The following is a 26,189-nucleotide window of genomic DNA, read 5'->3' as shown; positions in this document are numbered from 1 at the left end:
GCTGGCAGGCTGGGGCGCGCGGTAAGGGGCTCTGGCAGGGCGCTGGGCGCTGGGCAGGGGCGCTGCGGCAGGGCGTCTGGGCGCGGCAGGGGGCGCTGCAGGGGCGCGGCAGGGCCTGCGGCACGGGCGCCGAGGCGCGATGCGCGCGGGGGCTGTCGGGCGCGCGCGGGGGCGATCGGCGCGCGCGGGCGCGGGCGGCGCGCTGTTGAAGACCCTCGCAAGCGCCACCGTCGGGGCCTTTAACCAAGGGGGAATACCGGCCCGGAGGAGGACCACGAAAGGACATGCCAAGGTATGAGTTTACTATTTTGCTTGGAAAGCATTGGCCGAAGCCCATTTACTCTTGGCCAAGCCTTGGCCAAGCCCCTCCATGCTTGGCCTAGCCTTGGCCAAGCTCTTCTCCACTCGGCCAAGCTCACCCATGACCGTGCCCAACCAAGCCCGCGCCCGTGCCCACGCACGAGCGCGCCCAAGACATGCCCAAGCACGCCGCAGGCCATTGCTGGGCGCGCCTAGGCCATGGCTGGGCGAGCCCAGGCCACAGCCGCACTCAGGCCACGGCTGGGCACGCCCAGGACACAGGCCGCGGGCCCAGCCGCCCGCCCGCGCGCCCAGGCGCGCACCCGCACGCCCAGGCGAGGTTCGGGCCAGCGAACCTCGCCGCTGACCGCAGCCGCCCGCGCGCCCGCCCGCACGCCCGCCCGCGCGCCCGCCCGCGCAGCCGCCAGCATGCCCGGGCGAGGTTCGGCACAAGCTCAACTACCTTGGCGTTACCCGATCGGCCCTTTTCCAACAACTTTAAGGCATCCGCAAGGTGCGCACGAGCAAGACTTGGTGTTGTGGCTTGGGGGCCGAAAGCCACCCTCCAACATTGGTGCTTTCATTGAGAGACTTCCGAGGGAGGTCTCTCCAAAGAGGTAACGCCTTTGAAACCAAGAAATTTTCAATTCGGGTTGGGATTAAGGAGCACTACTTTCTTGCATGCTTAGAAGTGAGCCTTAAGATTCCTACTACTTCTTGCACTTAGACTTTCTTGTTGTGAGTGTGGGAGGGTAAACTAGAAGTTCTTTACTTGCAAGTAGTACTTAAATTTCGGCACTTTAAATTTCTTCCTTGCAAAAGGGAGTGAGAACATTTTTGTTGTAAAGAGAACGGTTTGTTTTTCTATTTTGCTCATCATAGGGATAGTGCCAACGGGGAGGCTACTGGTAGTACCCGGCGCTATTTGACCCAACTATTCGGTGTTAGGGTATAGAGGGACGGCACAAGAGGGAGGCTACTGGTAGTACCTCGTGCTCTCCTAACTATACCGGGTAGGGAGCAAGTAGAGCAACAACACGTTACTCTCGGGTGGTGAGGCTTATTTGTTGTAAACCATTGTTGTAATTGGAGTTGATTGAGTGGTGTACCTTTCAAAACATATATAAGAAGGAGGGTCGGTTCATCCCTTGGGTGACGGCCAAAGGAGGTTTGGAGGTGCATTTGTTAGAAGCAAAACAATGGAGTCGGGAGCTAATTCAAATTCTCACCATGCTCGGCTAGAGGCATTGGAGGGGAGTTCGGCCCACCTAAACCGAACCCTTGAAAGCCAAAATCGAACCCTAGAAAATCTATCCAATACCCTAGCCAGGATGAATGCTCACTTGGAGAGGTTAGAGAGAAGGATTGGAGAAAAAGAAAGAGAGAGAGAGAGCATAAAAGATCAAATGATGAGGAGCCATGGTCGCACGCCTCACGGCAGGGTCATGGAAGGGATGAGAGGAGTGATGCGGAAAGCCTACGGGCTAACCGAATGGAGGAGTTAGATCACCGGAGGCCTCGGAGGAGAGGAGGAAGAATTGAAGCCCGGGGAATAGAGATTTAGAGGTGGATAGAAGAAGAGGGACCTAGCCATAGTGAAGAGGGGAGTGAACCCGAGGGAGATCCATTCCATGACCAAAGGCCTATAGGCCGGAGAAACTTCATGGAAGGAAGGAGGAGGAATGAAGACTATGATGAAGATTATGCTAGGGGCCCAAGACACCAAGATAGAGGGCTAAGAAAACCGAAGATTAACTTTCCCAAGTTCGGCGGTGGTGATCCTTATGAATGGATGGACAAAGCCGAGCAATATTTTAATGTCTATGAAGTACCAAGGAGGGATCGGGTCACATTAGCTAGCTTCCATCTTGAGGGAAGAGCTAGCCGGTGGTGGAGGTGGATCCGTGACCTATATGAGAAAGATGGCAAGAGGCTTGGTTGGACGGCCTTCGTGAAGGAGTTCATGTCACAATAGGGGCCTTCTCCCGTTGTGAATCATCATGGCCAACTCGCCAAGCTAAAGCAAGAAGGAAGAGTGCAAGCATATATTGATGAGTTCCGGCTTCTACAAACCATGGTGAGTGGGTGGTCGGAAGAAGCATTGTTAGGCACTTTTCTTGATGGCTTGAAGCCTTGGCTTGCCAAGGAGTTAAAGTTGAAGCAACCGGCAAGATTACAAGAAGCTATGAGGATGGCCGAGATCTTGGACCAAAGTTATGGCATGAAGAAGAAAGTGTCAAAGGAAAGCTTCAACAACAAGGCCTCTACATCACTACCACCGAAGGGGCCTTGGAAGGGAAAAGAAGAAGTGAAGAAGTACAAGGAGCGGCCTCAACATGTCAAGAAGCTTTCTAGAGATGAGCTCCAAGACTACATCAAGAAGAGACTATGCTTCAAATGTGGTGACAAGTGGAGCCGGGGCCATCAATGCAAAACCGGTCAAGCTTTCCTTCTAGATGTGGGCTCCGAGGAAGAGGAGGCTACTTCGGAGGCTTCGGAGGAAGAAGATGAGGAGCAAGACCATGGGGCTGATTTTAGCCCGGGAGAAGAAGAGGCCGAGCTATCCTTGCATGCCATGTCCGGAGTACAAAGACCGTCCACCATGCGTTTGATGGCATGGGTGGGCAAACATGAGGTATCTCTCTTGGTAGATAGCGGTTCATCCCATAATTTTATCAACTCCGGAATAGTGAAGAAGGTTGGATTGAAAGGGGCGACCGTGGAGCCCTTTGAAGTAAAGGTCGCTAGTGGGGAGAAGCTCAAATGTCAAGAGGTGGTAAGGGATGTTCGCATGAATATCCAAGGAGTAAGGGTCAAGGCCGACCTACATGTTCTTCAATTAGTCGGCTTGGATGTGGTGTTGGGCAATGCTTGGCTCAAAGGCTTGGGGAAGGTGCTAACCGACTATAGCACCATGACTATGGAGTTCAAGCTTGGAGGCCAAAAGAAGAAGTGGACCGCCATGAGCAACAAAGAGGTGCGGTCTTGTGAAGCCAACATGATAGAGAAGCTATGCAAAGGAGGAGCTTCTTGCTATGCCATTGTGATGACCGGCCAACATCAAGAAGAAGACAAGAAAGAAGATGAGTTGGAGGGCATCCCTCCAAAGATCCGAGGCTTATTGGAGGCTCACCATGATGTTATGAAGGTACCCACATCTCTCCCACCTCCAAGAAGCTTTGATCACCCTATAAGATTGAAGAATGAAGCTACACCGGTGAACGTTCCACCCTACCGGTATGCTCATTTTCAAAAAGAGGAGATAGAGAGACAAGTGGAGGAGATATTGAAGCAAGGGTTGATCCGCCATAGCACAAGTTCCTTCTCATCTCCGGTTCTACTTGTGAAGAAGGATGGCACATGGAGATTTTGCACCGACTACCGGGCCTTGAATGAAGCAACTATCAAGGATCGATTCCCCATTCCCACGGTGGATGAGATGCTTGATGAACTACATGGTGCAACGGTCTTCACCAAACTTGATTTAAGAGCGGGGTACCACCAAATTCGAATGAAGGAGGAAGACATTCACAAGACGGCATTCCGAACACATTCGGGCCACTACGAATATCTTGTCATGCCATTTGGCCTTTGCAATGCTCCTTCCACATTTCAAGCTACAATGAATGAGGTATTCCGGCCTTACTTGAGGAAGTTCATGCTAGTATTTTTTGATGATATCTTGGTCTACTCCCACTCTATGGAAGAGCATGTCAAACATTTGGAGGTTGTGTTATCCATCTTGGAGAAGCACCACTTCTACATCAAGCCTTCCAAATGTGCCTTTGCCCAAAAGGAGTTAGAATATTTGGGGCACATCATATCGGGAGAAGGTGTGAAGGTGGACCAAAGGAAGATTGAGGCTATGGTGGATTGGCCTCTACCCAAGAACATCTCGGCTCTTAGAGGGTTCTTGGGATTGACCGGGTACTATCGGAGGTTTGTGAAGAACTATGGGTTGATTGCTAGACCTCTAACTTCCATGTTGGAAGCATTTGACAACTTGAAGAGGGCCATGACTCAAACACCGGTCCTAGCACTTCCGGACTTCTCTATTCCATTTGAAGTCTACACCGATGCAAGTGGAGATGGCATCGGAGCGGTCCTTGTGCAACAAAAGAGACCCCTAGCCTTCCTCTCCAAAGCCTTGGGTCCCATGAAGAAGGCGTGGGGAACATATGCAAGGGAGCTACTAGCATTGGTGCATGCCGTCAAGGTATGGAGGCCCTATTTGCTTGGGAAGAAGTTCACTATTATCACCGATCAACAAGCATTAAGGCATCTTTTGGAGCAAAAAATTGTGACCCCGGATCAACAAAAATTCTTAGTCAAACTACTTGGCTTTGAATATGACATTGTATACCAACCGGGGAAGGAGAACAAGGTGGCGGATGCACTATCAAGGAAAGAAGGAAGCCCAATGCTTTGGGCGGCCGAAGGAGAAGAGCCTACTTCCATGGCTCTTAGTGGGATCGAATGGAGGATTTGGGACCAAATCCGGAAGGCAAACAAGCTTGATGCTCGGGCCTTGGAGATCAAAGAAAAGGTGGAAGCTTCAACCGAGGGGGTGGCCAACTACAATCTCAAAGAGAGACTCATCATCTACAAAGGGTATGTCTATGTACCTAATGTCCCTAATTTGAGAAGAAGCATCCTTGATCATTTTCACAATAGCAAGGAAGGTGGACACTCGGGTTGGTTTCGCACTTATATCCGAGTTAAGCATTTCTTCTATTGGGAGGGACTTAAAGCCGAAGTCAAGACATTGGTGGCCGGATGTGAAATTTGCCAAAAAATCAAGTATGATCCAAGGGCGCCAATGGGTCTTCTTCAACCACTTCCTATTCCAAGTATGATTTGGGAAGACATCTCCATGGACTTTGTTGAAGGTTTGCCTACTAGCAAGGGGTATGAAGTCATAATGGTCGTAGTGGACCGGCTAAGCAAATATGCTCATTTCATCCCCATCAAACATCCCTACACAGCCAAATCGGTGGCTACATCATTTGTGGAGTCGGTGATCAAGTTGCATGGTGTTCCAAAAAGCATAGTATCCGACCGGGATAGAGTATTTATGAGCACATTTTGGAAGGAATTATTCACACTTCAAGGGAGCATATTGAAGACAAGCTCATCCTATCATCCTCAAACGGATGGGCAAACGGAGGTAACCAACCGGACCCTTGAACAATACTTAAGATGTTTTTGCCACAACCAACAATCCAAATGGGGAGATTTCATTGTTTGGGCCGAATATTGGTACAACACTACCTTTCATGCATCTATCAAAACTAGCCCATTTGAATTAGTTTATGGAAGACCACCTCCGGGTTTGCAACGACATGAGAGGGGGACGGCCAAGAATGAAGAAGTAGAACAAACATTGGCCGGAAGAGATGAAGCTCTAACCAATGCAAGAAGGGAGCTCAAGAAGGCCCAAGAAAGGATGAAGAGGCGGGCGCGCGCGGGCGCGCGGGCGCCGGCGCGGTCTGCGGCGAGGTTCGCGGGCCCGAACCTCGCCCGGCTGTGCTGGGGCGCCCGGGCGCGCACCTGGGCTGCGGCGAGGTTCGCTGGCCCGAACCTCGCCCGGTCGTGCAGGCGGGCGAGCGCCCGGGCCCGACCAACACGCGCGCAGCCAGCGCCTGGGCGCACGCGGCCAGCTGTTGCGGACCCCCGCAAGCGCCGCCAACCAAGGAGGGCATCGGGCCATGAAGAGGCCGACGAAGGGTTAAACCAAGGCCAACAACTTTGCTTGGAGAGCCTTGGCCAAAGCCTTCATTCGGCCAAGCACACCAATGGCCGGCCCGTGCCACGCATGCCAAGCCTCGGCCAAGCATGCCCAACCTTGGCCGAGCACGCCGCGCACATGTCCAAGCCTCGGCCGAGCATGCCCAACCTCAGCCGAGCTCACCGCGCGCGTGCCATGGCCAAATCCGGCAACATGGCATTGCTGCGGCGAGGTTCAGGCCAAGAACCTCGCCAGCTACAGTGTGCCAGGCGAGGTTCTGCGCCCAGAACCTCGCCAGCCACAGTGCTGGGCGCGCCAGCCAGACCGCCAGCACGCCCGCGCCCAGGCGCCTGCCAGCACGCGCGCCCAGGCGAGGTTCGGCCCAGCGAACCTTACCGCAGCCCAGGCGCGCGCCCGCGCGCCCCAGCACCGCCCGCGCGCGCAGACGCCCGTGTTGGAGGGCGTCTCTCGGCCCCGAGCCGCCACACCAAGCCTCGCACCTTGGCTCCTTGCGGACGCCTTAGAATTGAAGAAACGCGGGCCGAACGGGTAACGCCGGTTGTGTGCCGAGCACTTAGTAACCAAGGGAATCAAGGCAAGGGGAGGGCCTACTGGCTGCAGCTTGGCCCGACCCTTGGCTTGAATGAAACAACCAAACAATGCAAGTATTTGTGGAGGAAAGATTAAGGTTGATTCTATTCCCAAAATGAAGCTACAAGCATAAATCTAGAGGAAACTATGATTGGTCTCCCCTAGCCCAAGTCCAAGAGCAAGCTCAAGGACCGAATACAATAGGGCAAAGCCCTCCCAAGCCTAAGGCCGAAATACACAATGTTCTAAGGTGTTCAAAAAGATCCCTCACAAGCTTGCACAACACATATTTATAGGCTCTTCATGGGGGACAACAACTAGTGGGAAGTGTGGCCTAGGTTGGCCAAGGCTTGGCCTAGGTTGGCCAAGGTGTGGCATAGGCTGGCCAAGGCTTGGCCTAGGTTGGCCAAGGCCTTGGCTGCCCAAACTTGGCCATGGCTGCCCAAGGCTGTCCAAAGGCTGTTGGTGGCTGGCAGGCCTTTGGCTGGCTTGCTGGGGGCTGTGGCATGGCCCTTGGCATGGCTGGCAGCAGGGCTGGCGGGCAGAAGTGGTAGGCAGGCGGCTGGCAGGGGCGGGGCACAGCTGGCCTGGGTGGCTTGGTCGGCCAAAGGCCCTGCAGGGCTCTGGGGCGTGGTCCTGGGCGCTGGGGCGCGCGGCAGGGGCTGCTGGCAGGCTGGGGCGCGCTGCAGGGGGCTCTGGCAGGGCGCTGGGCGCTGGGCAGGGCGCCTGGGCGCGGCAGGGGCGCTGGGGCGCGCGGCAGGGCGCCTGGGCGCGCGGCAGGGGCGCCAGGGGGGCGCGGCAGGGCGCCAGGGGGCGCGGCAGGGCGCGGCAGGCGCGCTGGCAGGGCGCGGCACGGGCGCCGAGGCGCGGCGCGCGCAGGCGGCGTGCGCAGGGCTGTCGGGCGCGCGTGGGCGCGCGCGCAGAGGCTGTCGGGCGCGCGTGGGCGGCGCGCGCAGGCGGGCACGCGCACGACTTGCGGCGAGGTTCGCAGTGCCGAACCTCGCCAGGACTGCTGGCGTGTCAGGCGGGCGTGCGGGCGCGCGCGGCCGCGTGCGGCCGCGTGTTGCGGACCTCCCTCATACACCACCATCAAATTCCACCACCAAGGAGAGGTCCGGGCTCGGAAGTTACCAAAGGAGGGTCCTACCAAGACCAAGATCAAGGATCGAGCCAACTACTTGTTTGGAGGGACGGCCAAGCCTTGGCCAAGCCCCTTCACGCTTGGCCAAGCCTCGGCCGAGCATCTTCACACTTGGCCGAACCTTGGCCAAGCACCCCGACATTCGGCCCGCCGCGCGCCCGACGACGCCCGCGCTCGCCCGCATGCATCCGCGGTCGTCCGCGCCCGCCGCGTGCCCGACATCGCCCGCGCGCACCGGGCCCATACCATCAATGCCAAGCCTCGGCCAAGCATGCCCAACCTTGGCCGAGCATGCCGCGCACATGTCCAAGCCTCGGCCGAGCCTTCCTACACTTGGCCAAGCCTTGGCCAACCTCCTTTGCACTTGGCCAAGCCTTGGCCAAACCAAGGCTCCCAATGCTTGGCCAAGCATGTCCAAGGTCGGCCAAGACAAGGCCAAGCATGCCAAAGGCACGGCACACCCATGCGCGACACAAGCCGCGCCCGTGCATGCCCGCCGCACGCGCCCGTGAGCCCCCAGGCCGCGGCCCTGCGCGCCTGCGCGCGCCCAGGCAGCGCCAGCGCGCGCCCAGGCCCTGGCCGCGCGCGCCCAGGCCCTGGCCGCGCGCGTCCAGGCCGCGCGCGCGCAGGCCGCGCCCGTCCGCCCGCTGGGCGCGCCCGCCCGCGCGCTGGCCGCGCCCGCCCGCGCGCTGGCCGCGCCCGCCCGCGCGCTGGCCGCGCCCGCCCGCGCGCTGGCCACGCCCGCCCGCGCGCGTCCGCTACCGGGCGAGGTTCGGCCGCCCGAACCTCGCCGCACGCGCCCGTCCGCGCTTGCCCAGGCGCGCCCGCCTGCGCGTGCCCCGCGCCCGCCTGCGCGCGCCCACGCGCGCCCGACAGGCGCCTGCGCGCGCCGTCTGCGCGCGCCGCCTGCGCGCCCACGCGCGCCCGCCCGACAGCGGCCGGCGCGCGCCGCCTGCCGCGCGCCTGCCGCGCGCCTGCCGCGCGCCTGCCGCGCGCCTGCCGCGCGCCTGCCGCGCGCCTGCCGCGCCTGCCGCCTGCCGCGCGCCCTGCCGCGCCGCCTGCCGCGCGCCCTGCCGCGCCGCCTGCGCGCGCCCTGCCGCGCCGCCTGCCGCGCGCCTGCCGCGCGCCTGCCGCGCGCCTGCCGCGCCGCCTGCCGCGCCCTGCCGCGCGCCGCGCCTCGGCGCCCGTGCCGCGCCCTGCCGCGCGCCCTGCCCCGCCCTGCCGCAGGCCCTGCCGCGCGCCTGCAGCGCCCTGCCGCGCGCCTGCCACGCCGCCTGCCGCGCCCTGCCGCGCGCCGCGCCTCGGCGCCCGTGCCGCGCCCTGCCAGCGCCCTGCCGCGCCCTGCCAGCGCCCTGCCGCGCGCCTGCAGCGCCCTGCCGCGCCCCTGCCGCGCCCCAGCGCCCCTGCAGCGCCCCTGCCGCGCGCCCAGAGGCCCTGCCGCACGCCCAGGCGCCCTGCCAGCCAGCCCTGCCGTGCCAGACGCCCAGCCAGCGCCCAGCCAGGCCCTGCCGACCAGCCAGCGCCCTGCCAGCCGTGCCCAGGTCCTGCCAGCCGCCTGCCTGCCCCCTGCCAAGGCCACAGCCCAGCCAGCCAAGGGCCAGCCCAGCCAGCAGCCTATGCCCAAGGCTTGGCCATGCCTTGGCCAAGCCTTTGGCCCTACTTGTGCCATGAAGACCCCTATGCCTTGGCCACTCTTGGGCCACTTGGAGAGCACTATAAATGGGAGGGAATGAGGGTCTTTGAAGGATCTTTTGTCATCTTGGGAGTTCACTTGTATTTCGGCCTAAGGGCTTGGGAGGGCTTTGTCCCTATGTATTCGGTCCTAGAGTTTCTCTAAGGACTTGGGCTAGTGAGAACCCATCATAGTTCCACTAGATTAAGCTTGTAGCTTCATTTTGGGAATAGAATCAACCTTAATCTTTCCTCCACAAATACTTGCATTGTTTGGTTGTTTTCATTCAAGACAAGGGTCGGGCCAAGCTGCAGCCAGTAGACCCTCCCCTTGCCTTGATTCCCTTGGTTACTAAGTGCTCGGCACACAACCGGCGTTACCCGTTCGGCCCGCGTTTCTTCAATTCTAAGGCGTCCGCAAGGAGCCAAGGTGCGAGGCTTGGTGTGGCGGCTCGGGGCCGAGAGACGCCCTCCAACAATGGTGCTTTCATTGAGAGGTTTCATTAGGAAGATCTCTTCCTAAGAGGTAACGCCTACAACTCTAATAAATTTCAAATTTTATTTTGGGTTAATATGGTAAACATAATGGAGAGTGAGGCTTGTTTGATGAGGGCAAATGAGACCCTAGCCAAAATTGGAATGAATCTAAGGGCTAGGGAGGAAAGAGAGAGAAAAGATGAATATATGAGGGTGAGAGAAGAAAGAAGAAAAGAAGAGAGAAAAAGAGAGAAAGAAGTGAGGAGAAATGAACATTGGTCGCACGCCTCTCGGCGGGGCCAAGTGGAGGATCGAGAAGAAAGGAAAAGAGAAGAAAAGAAAAGAGAAGAAAAGAAAAGAGAAGAAAAGAAAAGAGAAGAAAAGAGAAGAGAAGAAAAGAAAGAGAGTTGGTGGAGAGAAGAAGAAAAAAGAGGAGAGTATAGGAGTGCTCAAGGAGCAAGTAGCTATGCTAGCCGCCATGGGGAGCATGGCTATGGAGAAAGAAGGTGGAGAGAGGGCCAATTAAAGATGATAAAAAGGGAGTTAGAGGAGGCCCGAACATGTTTGAAGCTTGGGGCAAGCCATGAGCATATCATCAAGAAGAAGCAAGAAGAGATAGTGCAAACATGCATCGAAGAGAAATTCAACAAGCATGCATCTTCTTCCTTGCAACCGCAAACTCCTTCCGAAGACAAAGAAGAGGTTGAACATGGCAAAAGGGACCAACCCAACGAAGTCAAGAGCTTGCCAAAGGAAGAGCCACAAGTCATTGAAGAAAGGGAAGAGCTTGAACATGATGATGAGGCCGGAAGTAGTTCAAAAGAGGAGGAGGCCGAGCCCCCTTTGCATGCCTTGCAAAGATCGTCCATTCTTCAAGCTACAACAAATGAGGTACCTTGGCCTTACTTGACAAAGTTTACTTCCTTTGATAATCTTTTAGTTCCTTCTCAACCCATGGAGCAACACAAGGAACATGTGGAGGTTGTGTTGTCCATTTTGGATGAACACCACTTCCACATCATGCTCACAAAGAACTCCCCCGATGGTATTCAAACTTTATCCTTGAGGACAAGGATAGTTTTCAAGGAAGGGGGAATGTTGCGGACCTCCCTCATACACCACCATCAAATTCCACCACCAAGGAGAGGTCCGGGCTCGGAAGTTACCAAAGGAGGGTCCTACCAAGACCAAGATCAAGGATCGAGCCAACTACTTGTTTGGAGGGACGGCCAAGCCTTGGCCAAGCCCCTTCACGCTTGGCCAAGCCTCGGCCGAGCATCTTCACACTTGGCCGAACCTTGGCCAAGCACCCCGACATTCGGCCCGCCGCGCGCCCGACGACGCCCGCGCTCGCCCGCATGCATCCGCGGTCGTCCGCGCCCGCCGCGTGCCCGACATCGCCCGCGCGCACCGGGCCCATACCATCAATGCCAAGCCTCGGCCAAGCATGCCCAACCTTGGCCGAGCATGCCGCGCACATGTCCAAGCCTCGGCCGAGCCTTCCTACACTTGGCCAAGCCTTGGCCAACCTCCTTTGCACTTGGCCAAGCCTTGGCCAAACCAAGGCTCCCAATGCTTGGCCAAGCATGTCCAAGGTCGGCCAAGACAAGGCCAAGCATGCCAAAGGCACGGCACACCCATGCGCGACACAAGCCGCGCCCGTGCATGCCCGCCGCACGCGCCCGTGAGCCCCCAGGCCGCGGCCCTGCGCGCCTGCGCGCGCCCAGGCAGCGCCAGCGCGCGCCCAGGCCCTGGCCGCGCGCGCCCAGGCCCTGGCCGCGCGCGTCCAGGCCGCGCGCGCGCAGGCCGCGCCCGTCCGCCCGCTGGGCGCGCCCGCCCGCGCGCTGGCCGCGCCCGCCCGCGCGCTGGCCCCGCCCGCCCGCGCTGGCCGCGCCCGCCCGCGCGCTGGCCACGCCCGCCCGCGCGCGTCCGCTACCGGGCGAGGTTCGGCCGCCCGAACCTCGCCGCACGCGCCCGTCCGCGCTCGCCCAGGCGCGCCCGCCTGCGCGTGCCCCGCGCCCGCCTGCGCGCGCCCACGCGCGCCCGACAGGCGCCTGCGCGCGCCGTCTGCGCGCGCCGCCTGCGCGCCCACGCGCGCCCGCCCGACAGCGGCCTGCGCGCGCCGCCTGCCGCGCCGCCTGCCGCGCGCCCTGCCGCGCCGCCTGCCGCGCGCCTGCCGCGCGCCTGCCGCGCGCCTGCCGCGCGCCTGCCGCGCCGCCTGCCGCGCGCCTGCCGCGCGCCCTGCCGCGCCGCCTGCCGCGCGCCCTGCCGCGCCGCCTGCCGCGCGCCTGCCGCGCCGCCTGCCGCGCGCCCTGCCGCGCCGCCTGCCGCGCGCCCTGCCGCGCGCCTGCCGCGCGCCTGCCGCGCGCCTGCCGCGCGCCTGCGCGCGCCTGCCGCGCGCCCTGCCGCGCGCCTGCCGCGCGCCCTGCCGCGCCGCCTGCCGCGCGCGCCGTGCCGCGCCCTGCCGCGCGCCCTGCCCCGCCCTGCCGCAGGCCCTGCCGCGCGCCTGCAGCGCCCTGCCGCGCGCCTGCCACGCCGCCTGCCGCGCCCTGCCGCGCGCCGCGCCTCGGCGCCCGTGCCGCGCCCTGCCAGCGCCCTGCCGCGCCCTGCCAGCGCCCTGCCGCGCGCCTGCAGCGCCCTGCCGCGCCCCTGCCGCGCCCCAGCGCCCCTGCAGCGCCCCTGCCGCGCGCCCAGAGGCCCTGCCGCACGCCCAGGCGCCCTGCCAGCCAGCCCTGCCGTGCCAGACGCCCAGCCAGCGCCCAGCCAGGCCCTGCCGACCAGCCAGCGCCCTGCCAGCCGTGCCCAGGTCCTGCCAGCCGCCTGCCTGCCCCCTGCCAAGGCCACAGCCCAGCCAGCCAAGGGCCAGCCCAGCCAGCAGCCTATGCCCAAGGCTTGGCCATGCCTTGGCCAAGCCTTTGGCCCTACTTGTGCCATGAAGACCCCTATGCCTTGGCCACTCTTGGGCCACTTGGAGAGCACTATAAATGGGAGGGAATGAGGGTCTTTGAAGGATCTTTGGTCATCTTGGGAGTTCACTTGTATTTCGGCCTAAGGGCTTGGGAGGGCTTTGTCCCTATGTATTCGGTCCTAGAGTTTCTCTAAGGACTTGGGCTAGTGAGAACCCATCATAGTTCCACTAGATTAAGCTTGTAGCTTCATTTTGGGAATAGAATCAACCTTAATCTTTCCTCCACAAATACTTGCATTGTTTGGTTGTTTTCATTCAAGACAAGGGTCGGGCCAAGCTGCAGCCAGTAGACCCTCCCCTTGCCTTGATTCCCTTGGTTACTAAGTGCTCGGCACACAACCGGCGTTACCCGTTCGGCCCGCGTTTCTTCAATTCTAAGGCGTCCGCAAGGAGCCAAGGTGCGAGGCTTGGTGTGGCGGCTCGGGGCCGAGAGACGCCCTCCAACACCGTGGCCTGGGCGCGGGCGCGCGCGCCGGGCTGCAGGCGGGTTGGCGCGCTCTGCGGCGAGGTTCGTTGGCCCGAACCTCGCCTGGGCGCGCGCGGGCGGGCGCCTGGGCGCGCGGGCGGGCGTGTCTGGCCGTGGCCTGGGCGCCTGGGCGTGTCTGGCCGTGGCCTGGGCGTGCCCAGCCGTGGCCTGAGTGCGGCTGTGGCCTGGGCTCGCCCAGCAATGGCCTGGGCGCGCCCAGCAGTGGCCTGGGGCATGTCTTGGGCGCGCTTGTGCGTGGGCACGGGCGCGGGCTTGGTTGGGCACGGACATGGGTGAGTTTGGCCGAGTGGAGAAGAGCTTGGCCAAGGCTAGGCCAAGCATGGAGGGGCTTGGCCAAGGCTTGGCCAAGGGTGAACGGGCTTCGGCCAATGCTTTCCAAGCAAAATAGTGAACTCATACCTTGATCTTGAGCTTGGCATGTCCTTTTGTGGTTCTCCTCCGGGCCGGTATTCTCCCTTGGTTGAAGGCCTCGGCGGTGCGGCGGACTTGGGTCCTCAACACCCGCCCGCACGCGCCGCGCGCCACAGCACGGCCGGGCGAGGTTCGATCCAGCGAACCTCACCGCAGACCGCGCCAGCGCGCGCCCCCGCGCGCCCGACAGCCCTGCGCACGCCGCCTGCTCGCGCCCGACCGCCTGCACGCGCCGCGCCTCGGCGCCCGTGCCGCGCCCTGCGTGCTCCGCGCCTCGGCGCCCGTGCCGCGCCCTGCCAGCGCGCCTGGCGCCCTGCCGCGCGCCCCAGCGCCCCTGCCGCGCCCAGGCGCCCTGCCACAGCGCCCAGCGCCCTGGCCAGGCCCCTGCCGCCCAGCCTACTGCCCCAGCCGCCCTCCTAGCCCCTGCCAAGGCCACAGCCGGGCCAGCCAAGGGCTAGACCTGCAGCCAACCTATGCCTAAGGCTTGGCCATGCCTTGGCCAAGCCTTTGGCCCTACATGGGCCATGAACACCCCCATGCCTTAGCCACCCTTGGGCACACTAGAAAGGCTATAAATGAGCCATGGGGGGGATCATTTTGGGGATCTTATGCTATATCTTACATCTTAGCACTTGTTGTGTTTTCGGCCTTAGTGGCTTGGGAGGGACCTTGTCTCTTGTATTCGGTCTTGGAGTTTGTCCAAGACTTGGGCTAGGGGAAATCCATCATAGTTTCCTCTAGATATTTTGTGTAAGCTTCATTTTGGGAAATAGAAACAATCAAGCGTTCCTCTACCTATATCTCCACATATCATCTTGTGAGTGATTGTTTCTCTTCAAGCCAAGGGTCGGGCCAAGCTGCAACCAGTAGACCCGCCCCTTGTCTTGATTCCCACGACCATCCAAAGGAGCGTGTCCACCATTCCCAACAAGCTAAGGGCCGGGCCAAGCTGCAGCCAGTAGGCCCGCCCCTTGACTTGTATCCGCGACCGTCCTAAGGAGTGCATCACAACCGGCGTTACCCGTTCGGCCCGCGTTCCTACATTTCTAAGGCATCCGCAAGGAGCCAAGGTGCGAGGCTTGGTGTGGCGGCTCGGGGCCGAGAGACGCCCTCCAACAATGGTGCTTTCATTGAGAGATTTCGTCGGAAGAAGTTCCTAGAGAAGCTCCGTCGAAGATCTCTCTCAAAAGAGGTAACGCCTACAACCCTAACAAAATTTCAAATTCTATAGTGGGTTGGGTTAAGTTGTTTAACATATCATTGCATGCCTAGTAGTGAAGTTTACTTACTACCTTCATATTATTTGTTGCATTTGAGAGGGGGTACATTAGAAGTTTATTATGCATGCATCGGGTACTTAAATTTTAGCAACTTATCATTCTTATTTGCAAAAGAGGAGTGAGCATTTTTTCTTGTAAAAGAGAACGGATTGATCTCTATCTTGCTCATCATAGGGATGGTGCCAATAGGGAGGCTAATGGTAGTACCCGGCATTATTTGACCCAACTATTCGGTGTAGGGTACATTAGGGACGGCACAAGAGGGAGGCTAGTGGTAGTACCTCGTGCCCTTTCCCAACTACATCGGGTAGGGAGCAAATAGAGTTTCAAAACGTCTCTCTTGGGAGAAAGAGAGTTTTAATTGTTGTAAATCTTTGTTGTAATCGGAGGCGATCGAGTGGTGTATCTTTTGAATATATAAGAAGGAGGGTCGGTTCATCCCTTGGGTGACGACCAAAGGAGGTTAGGAGTGATGATGAGGGATGAGAATGCACGGCTTGAGGCCTTAGAGGGGAGTTCTCAACACCTAAATCAAACCCTTGAAAGTCGAAACCGAACCTTTGAGAAGATATCAACTACCCTAGCCGGTGTAAATGCCCGCCTAGAAAGATTAGAAAGGAGAGTTAGTGGAAATAGAAGAGAAAAAGAGCTTAGAAGATCCAATGAAGAAGAATATTGGTCGCATGCCTCATGGCGGGGCCAAGTGAGGGAGAATAGAGCAAGTAAAGAAGGAAGCTTGAGATCTAACAAAGAAGTGGGGTTAGGCCATCAAGGACCATGGAGAAAAGATGAAAGAATTGGAGCCCGGGATGTGGGGATAGTAGATAGGTGGATGGAGGATGATAGGACTAGCACAAGAGGGAGAAAATATAGTGAGGATGAGAGTGAGGCTAAAGAGGAGCCATTCCATGCTCAAGGGTCTTTTGGCCGGAGAGGTAACATGGAGGGAAGGAGGAGGAGCCGAATGGAAGAAGACTTTGAAGATGAAGTTGGAAGGAGTCCTCGATCATATGAAAGAGGGTTGAGGGTGCCCAAGATTGATTTTCCCTTATTTGGAGGAGGCAAACCCTATGAATGGCTAGACAAAGCCGAACAATACTTTGAAGTTTATGGGGTCTCAAGAGCCGACCGGGTCACCATTGCTAGCTTCCATCTTGAAGGAAGGGCAAATCGGTGGTGGAGATGGATCCGGGCACTCTATGAGAAGGATGGCAAGAGACTAGGTTGGACGGCCTTCGTGAAGGAATTCATGTCACAATAGGGTCCTTCACCCGTTGTGAACTACCATGGGCAACTAGCCAAATTGAAACAAGAAGGAAAGGTGCAAACATACATTGATGAGTTTCGGCGTCTCCAAACATTAGTGAGGGGATGGTCCGAAGAGGCGCTAATGGGCACTTTCCTAGATGGTTTAAAGCCATGGCTAGCCAAGGAAGTGAAGCTTAAGCAACCAACAAGGTTACAAGATGCAATGAGGATGGCGGAGATCCTAGATCAAAGCTACCCCGCGGAGAAGCACATGTCCAAAGAAAATTTCAGCAACAATGCATCTTCATCCTTGCAACCAAGAGCACCTTGGAAGGTCAATGGAGAGGTTAAAAGTGACGACAAGGACCGACCCAAAGAAATCAAGAAGTTGTCAAGGGAAGAGCTCCAAGAATACATCAAAAAGGAGCTATACTTCAAGTGTGGGGGCAAGTGGAGACCGGGACATCCTTGCAAGACCGGGCAAGCTTTTCTTCTAGATGTGGGCAGCGGAGATGAGGCCACTAGAGTTAAAAATTCAAAAGAAGAAAACAAAGAGATGGAGCATGGTGAGAAGATCGGACATAGTGATAAAAAGGAGGAGACCGAGTTCACCTTGCATGCTTTGTCGGGAGTTCAAGGATCATCCATTCTACAACCCACTTCGAATGAGGTATTTGGGCCTTACTTGAGAGAATTCATTTTAGTTTCCTTTGATGATACTTGGGTCTATTTCGGGTCCATGGAGAAGCACATGAAGCACTTGGAGGTTATGGAGAATTGTCACTTCTACATCAAGCCTCCTAAGTGTGCATTTGAGTTGGAGTATTTGGGCCACATTTTTGGAGGAGTAAGGCTTGGCCCACGAAAGGTTGAGACCTTTGTGGATATCTTGGCCCTAGGGACAAACATGGGATCAACCGGCTACTATCGGCACTTCTTGAAGGATGATGGGTCGATGGCTAAGAAGAGAGAGCTTGAGGAAACCCCGAAGTCAAGAGAAACATGGGCCGACTTGAAGAGAGCCATGACACAACTATGGCAAGTAATGTTTCAATGGGGAGGAAAGCCGAGAGAAGAGGCTACTTGGGAAGACCATGATGAGATGATCCGGCGGCATCCACTTGTTATCCTTGAGGACAAGGATATTTTTCAATAGAGGGGGAATGTTGCGGACCCCCGCAAGCGCCGCCAACCAAGGAGGGCATCGGGCCATGAAGAGGCCGACGAAGGGTTAAACCAAGGCCAACAACTTTGCTTGGAGAGCCTTGGCCAAAGCCTTCATTCGGCCAAGCACACCAATGGCTAGCCCGTGCCACGCATGCCAAGCCTCGGCCAAGCATGCCCAACCTTGGCCGAGCACGCCGCGCACAAGTCCAAGCCTCGGCCGAGCATGCCCAACCTCGGCCGAGCTCACCGCGCGCGTGCCATGGCCAAATCCGGCAACATGGCATTGCTGCAGCGAGGTTCAGGCCAAGAACCTCGCCAGCTACAGTGTGCCAGGCGAGGTTCTGCGCCCAGAACCTCGCCAGCCACAGTGCTGGGCGCGCCAGCCAGACCGCCAGCACGCCCGCGCCCAGGCGCTTGCCAGCACGCCCGCGCCCAGGCGAGGTTCGGCCCAGCGAACCTCGCTGCAGCCCAGGCGCGCGCCCGCGCGCCCCAGCACCGCCCGCGCGCGCAGACGCCCGCCCGCACGCGCCGCGCGCCACAGCACGGCCGGGCGAGGTTCGGTCCAGCGAACCTCGCCGCAGACCGCGCCAGCGCGCGCCCCTGCGCGCCCGACAGCCCTGCGCACGCCGCCTGTGCGCGCCGCGCCCTGCCACGCCCTGTGCGCGCCTCGGCGCCCTGCCACGCCCTGCGCGCGCCGCGCCTCGGCGCCCGTGCCGCACCTTGCCAGCGCGCCTGCCGCGCCCCCTGGCGCCCTGCCGCGCCCCCTGGCGCCCTGCCGCGCCCCTGCCGCGCGCCCAGGCGCCCCGCCGCGCGCCCAGGCGCCCCGCCGCGCGCCCAGGCGCCCCGCCGCGCGCCCAGGCGCCCTGCCACAGCGCCCAGCGCCCTGGCCAGGCCCCTGCCGCCCAGCCTGCTGCCCCAGCCGCGCCCAGGCCCTGCCAGCCACCCTCCTAGCCCCTGCCAAGGCCACAGCCGGGCCAGCCAAGGGCCAGACCTGCAGCCAGCCTATGCCTAAGGCTTGGCCATGCCTTGGCCAAGCCTTTGGCCCTACATGGGCCATGAACACCCCCATGCCTTAGCCACCCTTGAGCACACTAGAAAGCCTATAAATGAGCCATGGGGGGGATCATTTTGGGGATCTTACGCTATATCTTACATCTTAGCACTTGTTTTTTCGGCCTTAGTGGCTTGGGAGGGACCTTGTCTCTTGTATTCGGTCTTGGGGTTTGTCCAAGACTTGGGCTAGGGAAAATCCATCATAGTTTCCTCTAGATATTTTGTGTAAGCTTCATTTTGGGAAATAGAAACAATCAAGCGTTCCTCTACCTATATCTCCACATATCATCTTGTGAGTGATTGTTTCTCTTCAAGCCAAGGGTCGGGCCAAGCTGCAACCAGTAGACCCGCCCCTTGTCTTGATTCCCACGACCATCCAAAGGAGCGTGTCCACCATTCCCAACAAGCTAAGGGCCGGGCCAAGCTGCAGCCAGTAGGCCCGCCCCTTGACTTGTATCCGCGACCGTCCTAAGGAGTGCATCACAACCGGCGTTACCCGTTCGGCCCGCGTTCCTACATTTCTAAGGCATCCGCAAGGAGCCAAGGTGCGAGGCTTGGTGTGGCGGCTCGGGGCCGAGAGACGCCCTCCAACACCAGCGCCTGGGCGCGCGCGGAGGCACGCAGTGGCCGCGCACGGTCGTGCCTTGGGCCGTGCACGGGCGTGCCTTGGCTTGGGGCTGCTGGGCCTTGCCTTGGCCGACCTTGGGGATGCTTGGCCAAGGCTTGGCCACTCCTCCAAGCCAAGAGTTTGGCCGGGGCTTTGTGCTTGGCTAGAACTCCTTGGTGTGCTGCAAGTAGCTTTTGCACTTGCGGTGGAAGGTCCTGCAAGTCATCCTTTGGCTGCGGTTGAGGTCCCTCCGCAGCCACTCCTTGGTTGGACATCATGATGGCGAAGCAAAGGGCCCCTCCTCGGCACAAGCGTTCAATCATGTTGGCTTCGCATGATAGGACTTCCTTGTGGTTGAGTGCTGTCCACATCTTCTTCCTTCCATTGAGCCGAAACTCCATGGTCATGGTATTGTAGTCCGTTACTACTTTACCAATGCCCCGAAGCCATGCGTTGCCAAGGACTACATCCAAACCTACAAGTTGTAGTATATGCAAGTCTGCAGAAATTCTTACCCCTTGGATGTTGAGCCAGACATCTTTGACAACTTCTTGGCATTTGAGTCCTTCGCCGCTTGCTACTTTGACTTCAAACGGCTCGGTGGCTGCCCCCTTGAGTCCTACTCGCTGCAAGGCTCCTGGATTAATGAAGTTGTGGGAGGATCCGTTGTCAACGAGCAAGGATACTTCATGCTTGCCGATCCACGCCGTCATCCGCATGGTTGAAGGTCGCTGCACACCGGTGAGCGCATGAAGAGATAGCTCGGCATCCTTTAGTAGGGGGCTATTTTGGTTGTCTCCCGTTGGGATCTCATCCTCATCCGAGTCACTGCTGTCGGTGGTGGCGGCATCATCTTCCTCTCCGCTGCTATCAATGTGTAGCACATAGGATTGGCCCGATTTGCAGCGATGACCTTTCTCCCACTTGGCGCCACACTTGAAACATAAACCCTTCTTGATGTATTCTTGCACCTCCTCTCGGCTGAGCCTCTTGACATCAGAAGGTTGCTGTTTGGAAGTAGATGCAGCGGCTGGTTGTGGCTTGAAAGTGTTTGCAGCCGGCTAAAACTTGGATGGCAGCGGGCTGCGGTTGGAGCTTTCCTTGGTCTGCCGCCGGTCTTGGATGTTGGCTTGATCAAGGATCTCCGCCATCCTTATGGCTTCTTGAAGGCGGGTGGGCTATTTGAGCTTGATTTCCTTCGAGAGCCAAGGCTTAAGCCCATCCACGAAGGTGCCAAGTAGTGCCTCTTCCGACCAACCCTCCACCATGGTTTGAAGTTGTCGAAACTCGTCGATATATGATTGTACCTTGCCTTCTTGCTTGATCTTAGCTAATTGGCCATGATGGTTGATTGTTGGTGAAGGCTCCCATTGGTTCATGAACTCTTGGACAAAGGCCGTCCACCCCAAATAGTTCCCTTCTTTTTCGTAAATATTTCTTAGCCACCTCCACCGCCTATTGGCTCTCCCCTCAAGATGGTAGCTAGCTAGGGTTACTCTCTCTTCTCTAGGGATCTCATATACATGGAAATATTGCTCGACCTTATCGAGCCACTCATAAGGATCTCTCCCTCCAGAAGATGGAAACTCAATCTTAGGTTTTCGGACCCCTCTTTCATGTGGACTGAAACCTCTAGCATTACCTTCATGGTTCACCCGTTCCTCCCTTCTTCCTTCTTGTGCATGTCGGCCATGAGGCCTCCAAGGGTGAGGGCTACCTACGGGTTCACTCATGGGTCTTTCCATACTCCTTGGCCGATCCTCCATGGGGATGCCATCGGCCCATCTATCAACAAATGTTTCACCGCATTCAACTCTACTTCCTCTCCTTCTATCTTCTCTCATTTTTCTTTCTCCCTCGTTACTTTTTTCCTCAAACCTCCTTTCTAGCCTTTCAATGTTGGCATTGCCTTCTCTTCTTATGGCGGCCAAGGTGGTCACCAAATGTTCCAACACCCTATTGACTTCGGTGTTGTGGTTTTCCATTGTTTCAAAGAGCCTTTGTGGGCTGAATGATTCACTACCCGACCCCACGAAAACTTAACCCCTTACAATCAATTTTTTATGAATTTACAATGATTTTCAGATCTGATTTTCAGACCTCAATACAAGAACAATGGAGAATGTAGATCTGAAAAGTTAGAGGATATCCTTGAGATCGACCTTCCGTGAATTTGGACTGAAGCCGATTACCCGACGATCTCCTTTGAAGAACTCTCAATGAAAGCACCAGTGTTGGCCCGCGGGGCTTTGCGGTCCCGAACCCCACGCCAAGGTTGAGGGTTTGCCGTGTGTTGGGACCAACTTGATGTGGGTATCTCTCTTCCTTCTTGCTACCGATGGAACCTTGCCTATGCTCTACCTCTATGGGCGCTCGGCTAAGGGAAAGAATCAATGTATGTGGGGCTGAATTGCAAAGCAAATGACTCTATTCCAATCAAGCAACGATTACATAGGACTCTTGGCAAGATCCGGAAGGAACCTTGCAACGCCTAAACAATCTAAGGGGAGTGATGTTCTCCTCCTTAGCCCAAGCCTTTCGGCCGACAAACAAAAGGGATACAACCCTTGACACTTTGCTGGAAATTCAAATGCTAGAAGATGCTTGCCTAAGGGCCCTAATGGCTCCTCTTATAGGCCGATTGCCTTGGCTTATTTTGGACTTAATTCAAATGACAAAGGACTTCTAATTCGGCCGCAAGGGCCTGACCAAACTTGGTTCTTCTCTTGGCCATGTGCTGCATTGAGTTGGGCGCTTGGGATTTGATCTCTGTGTGGCCTGCGCGCGTGTCATGAGCTGAGGCTGCCATCTGCCCGTGCGCAGCCTGATTTGGTTGCTGTGCTGGGCAGCTGGGCTGCGCTGCCTGATTTGCTGTGATATCCTTCCTAATTTGCAGGGCGCGCTGCTGTCTTCCTTGCTCCCATGGATCGCTGGCGTGGCTGTCCTCTGTGCGTCCATCCTTCGGCCTACTGCATCCTGGCCGCCTGTGTCTTCTCCTGCCGGATCCCTATGGAAGAGCCCGCAGGCTCCTCCTTTGATTCTGCGCGTGCGCTTTCCCTGTTTGGCCCGGCGCCGATGTTGGGATGCTTGCCATGCGTCTCGGTCGGTTGGTTCTGGCCGGGCGCAATCTGCTGATGGTTTTCCTTGTTTAACCTTGCGTGCGGATGGTTGCCACTTGTCCTTGGGCGCGCTCTCGGTCGGGCTGACCGTGGCTTTTCTTGTTTGGCTCTTGGGCGTGCGCGCGCTGGCTGGTCCGGGTCCAATGCGTGCGGGCTCGGTTGCCTTGTTGTGTCTTTGGCTGGGCTCGACCCGTGCGCTGTCCTTGGGCTCGTCTGGCTTGGGCGCGCTCGGCCGAATGCAGCCTTAGCCGGTCCTTGCGCTTGTTGTGCTTCCTTGTGCGTGTGCGCCCAAGTGCGCATGCACGGGCTGGTGCCCAAGTGGGCGCAGAACCTCGTGCCGGTGCTAGTCTGGGCCTACACGGGGTTGTGCCGTGGGCTGAAGGTGCTGGCCACTGCTTGGGCAGACCTCCAAGCAGTGGATTTGGCCCGGGCGTTGGTCTTGGCCGAGGTTGGCCTCGGCCATACTTGCTAGATCTTGGCTTGGCGGGCTGAGGTGTCTATCAGCTGTCCTCTGTGCGTCCATCCTTTGGTCTGCTGCATCCTGGCCGCCTGTGTCTTCTCCTGTCGGATCCCTATGGAAGAGCTCGCAGGCTCCTCCTTTGATTCTGCACGTGCGCTTTCCATGTTTGGCTCGGCGCTGATGCTGGGATGCTTGCCATGTGTCGCTGTTGGTTGGCTTTGGCCGGGCGCAATCTGCTGATGGTTTTCCTTGTTTGGCCTTGCGCGCGGATGGTTGCCACTTGTCCTTAGGCGCGCTCTCGGTCGGGCTAACGGCGGCCTTCCTTGTTTGGCCTTGCGCGCGGATGGCTGCCACTTGTCCCTGGGTTGCGCTCTTGGTCGGGCTGATCGTGGCTTTCCTTGTTTGGCTCTCGGGCGTGCGCGCGCTGGCTGGTCGAAGTCCAATGCATGCGGGCTCGGTTGCCTTGCTGTGTCTTCGGCTGGGCTCGACCCGTGCGCTGTCCTTGGGCTGGTCTGGCTTGGGTGCGCTCGGCCGAATGCGGCCTTGGCCGGGCCTTGCGCCTGCTGTGCTTCCTTGTGCGTGTGCGCCCAAGTGCGCACGCACGGGCTGGTGCCCCTAGCTGCCGCTCGTGCCCATGCCCATGTCTGGCGTGCGCGCAACCCACTGTTGCGCGGGCGCCAAGTGCTGGCGAGGGGCGGGGAGGCGGCCTTGTTGTGCACTGGCCGACTCCTGGCCCGGCGAGGTTCGGACGCGCCAGGCAGGCGCAGGCGCTGGGCGCTGGGCGCTGGGCGCGCCGGGCGGGCGCAGGTGCAGGCCGATGCGCTGCGGGCGGGCACGTGGACGAGCGCGCGGGCTGGAGTGATGGGGGCTCACGGTCCAAAGCCCCTCACCAAGCCCCTTTCCTTGCGCTCCTCGCGTGCGCCTTTGAAAACGATGACGATGGACCGATTGTAGGCAACGCCCGGTGGAATAACTCAAGAAGAGGATCAACAATGAAAGCAAACTTGGTTTATATTCCACTAACTTGAATAACGAAGAACAATAATAAAGAAAGCAAAAGAAATCTAGAAAGAGATTGAAGAGATCTCTCCCTAGCCCAATCTAGTGAAGATTAATGGATCTACCACTAGCCCAAGTCCTAGAACACAAGATCTAAGGACCGAATTCGGCACAAACGCCGCCCAAGCCTTACGGCCGACATAACAACATGACTCTAGAAGAACTCTTGATGCCTTTCAATGGTCTTTTACATCTCTTTTTATAGCCTAAGCCCTAGACAAAACATGGCAATTTGTCTTCACATGGATCCAAGGCTTTTCCACCGTTGATTGGCATGAGATGGATGGCTAAAGATCACCCAAGAAGGGCCCTCCCACGGCTAAACTTTGGATTGCCTTTTGGCCATTGGATGGAAGAGGATGGAGGATGGGATCTGCAGGGGTTCCGCGGACCGGACGCACGGGACGCATGTCCCGGTTGACCGGGTCGCGCGTCCAGGCTGGGCGTTTCCCAGTCCGGGCGGGACTGGGCGCGCGCCAGGCTGGCGGGCGCGCTGGTGGGCGCGCGGGCGGGGCGGGCGCGGGCGCGCGGGCGCGCCGGCTGGCGCGCGCGCGGCTGGGCGCGGGCCTGGGCGCGCAGGGGCCTGGGCGTGCGCGGGCTGGGCGCGGGCCTGGGCGCGCAGGGGCTTGGGCGCGCGGGCACTGTTGCAGGCAAGGTTCATCCTGCCGAACCTCGCCGCACTGTAGCTGGCTGTTGGCGGCCTGGCTGTGCATGGGCACTGTAGCTGGCGAGGTTCTTGCCCAAGAACCTCGCCGCACTGTAGCAAGCGAGGTTGGCTGCGGCAGGATTTGGTTGCGGCTTGGCTTCGGCGGGGCGGGCGCGGCGGGTTCGGCCAAGGTTGGGCATGCTTGGCCCAGGCTTGGGCATGCATGGGCAAATGTTTGGCTCGGCCGAGGTTGGGCGTGCTCGGCCGCATGAAGGAGCTTGGCCAAGGCTTTCCAAGCAAAGTAGTTGGCCTTGGCTTGACCCCCCGTTGGCCTCCTTGTGGTCCGATGGCCCTCTTTGGTTGGCATGGCTACTTTGGCCCTCGGTTGGTGTGCGATTGTTGCTCCTTTTGCGGCGTGGCTTGCGGGGGTCCTCAACATTCCCCCTCCCTTGAAGAACATCCTTGCCCTCAAGGATGAAGTTAGGGTACCTCTGAGAGACCTCATCATAGTCCTCCCACGTAGCATCTTCCTTGGGCAAGCCGCCCCACTGAATCAAGACTTGCCAGATTTTGCGTCGTTCTCGGCCTCGTCTCCATATGCGGTACTTGAGAGCTTCAACTGGTCGTAGAAGCAGTCGACCCTCTTCATTAAATGTGGGTAGGTCCGGTGCAATTAACGTCAGGTCACCAACCTTCTCTTTGAGCAACGACACATGGAAGACTGGATGCAGGTGAGATGAGGCGGGTAACTCCAGTCGGTAGGCGACCTCTCCGATGCGTTCTATGATTCTCAACGGCCCATAAAATTTTTGAGATAGCTTGTGGCTGAACTTGTCTTTTAATGATTTCTGTTGGTAGGGCTTCAGCTTTAGGTAGACAAACTGGCAAGGGTTGAAGACAACTTCTCGGCGACCTTGGTCGTAGTACCTTTTCATTCTTTCTTGTGCCTTCCGAAGCTCTCTTTTTACATTTGCTAGGACTTCGTCTCTTGCCAATAATTCTTGTTCAACTTCCTCACTTCGGGCCATGCCCCTCTCATATGTAGTCAATAGTGGAGGGGGTCTCCCATACACAAGTTCAAAAGGACTCAATTTAATGGATGAGTGGTAGGAAGTATTATACCAAAATTCAGCCCAGGGTAGAAAGCTTCCCACCGTGATTGTTGCTCATGGCAGAAGCAGCGCAGGTATTGCCCCAAGGTCCTGTTGACTATCTCTGTTTGTCCGTCCGTCTGTGGGTGGTAAGAGGAACTGGCTTTTAGTTTGCTTCCCTGCAAGGTGAACAGCTCCTTTCAGAAAGTACTCATGAAGACTCGATCTCGGTCGGTGACGATGCTCCTTGGTACTCCATGGAGTCGAACAATGGTCACCACGAATGCATGTGCAACTGACTTGGCTGTGTAAGGATGTTTAAGAGGTATGAAGTGTGCATACTTACTTAGCCGATCAACCACCACTAGGATCACCTCGTAGCCCTTGCTTGCCGAAAGACCCTCGATGAAGTCCATGGTCAGATCCTCCCATATCATGTTCGGGATGGGAAGTGGTTGCAGCAGTCCGGTGGGTGCCCGTGGATCGTATTTGGTCTTCTGGCATGTCTCGCACTCGGCCACCAAGGTTTTGACGTCGCGCTTTAACCCTTCCCAATAGAAAAAGTGCTTCACACGAAGATAGGTGCGAAGCCAACCTGAATGGCCACCTTCCTTGCTGTTGTGGAAGTGGTCTAAGATGTTTCTTCTCAAGTCGGGGATGTCGGGGACATAGACATTTCCCTTGT

The 26,189-nt window shown here is 58.3% G+C and overlaps 2 protein-coding genes across 2 annotated transcripts; one reads left to right on the top strand and one right to left on the bottom strand.

The window, feature by feature from the left end:
• Positions 1 to 9,330: 9,330 nt before the first annotated feature.
• Positions 9,331 to 14,599, top strand: LOC120108057 (golgin subfamily A member 6-like protein 1). The gene is made up of 2 exons (XM_039121608.1): positions 9,331 to 11,635; positions 14,548 to 14,599. Exons 1-2 carry the CDS (start codon positions 10,005 to 10,007, stop codon positions 14,597 to 14,599), a joined length of 1,683 nt encoding a protein of 560 aa, XP_038977536.1. The 5' UTR covers positions 9,331 to 10,004.
• Positions 14,600 to 18,831: 4,232 nt separating this feature from the next.
• LOC120108056 lies at positions 18,832 to 25,441 on the bottom strand. Its single transcript, XM_039121607.1, has 2 exons — positions 24,449 to 25,441; positions 18,832 to 20,190 (listed from the first exon to the last, which is right to left on the bottom strand). Exons 1-2 carry the CDS (start codon positions 25,439 to 25,441, stop codon positions 19,036 to 19,038), a joined length of 2,148 nt encoding a protein of 715 aa, XP_038977535.1. The 3' UTR covers positions 18,832 to 19,035.
• Positions 25,442 to 26,189: the final 748 nt, after the last annotated feature.

This window comes from Phoenix dactylifera, unplaced genomic scaffold, assembly GCF_009389715.1.
Source record: "Phoenix dactylifera cultivar Barhee BC4 unplaced genomic scaffold, palm_55x_up_171113_PBpolish2nd_filt_p 001154F, whole genome shotgun sequence".
Lineage (NCBI taxonomy): Eukaryota > Viridiplantae > Streptophyta > Magnoliopsida > Arecales > Arecaceae > Phoenix > Phoenix dactylifera.
The sequence above is the reverse complement of the archived record's forward strand: the minus strand, read 5'-3'. Positions and strand labels throughout refer to the sequence as shown.

Bases quoted from the DNA above. Each gene is read 5' to 3' on its own strand.
- LOC120108057 (XM_039121608.1), top strand. From the start codon at position 10,005: ATGGTAAACATAATGGAGAGTGAGGCTTGTTTGATGAGGGCAAATGAG. The intron at 11,636-14,547 runs GCAGCGCCAGCG...TTTGGGAAATAG, and splicing joins GCGCGCCTGCGCGCGCCCAG to AAACAATCAAGCGTTCCTCT.
- LOC120108056 (XM_039121607.1), bottom strand. From the start codon at position 25,441: ATGGCCCGAAGTGAGGAAGTTGAACAAGAATTATTGGCAAGAGACGAA. The intron at 20,191-24,448 runs GTGCGGCGAGGT...TCCAAGTTTTAG, and splicing joins GCCGCCAACAGCCAGCTACA to CCGGCTGCAAACACTTTCAA.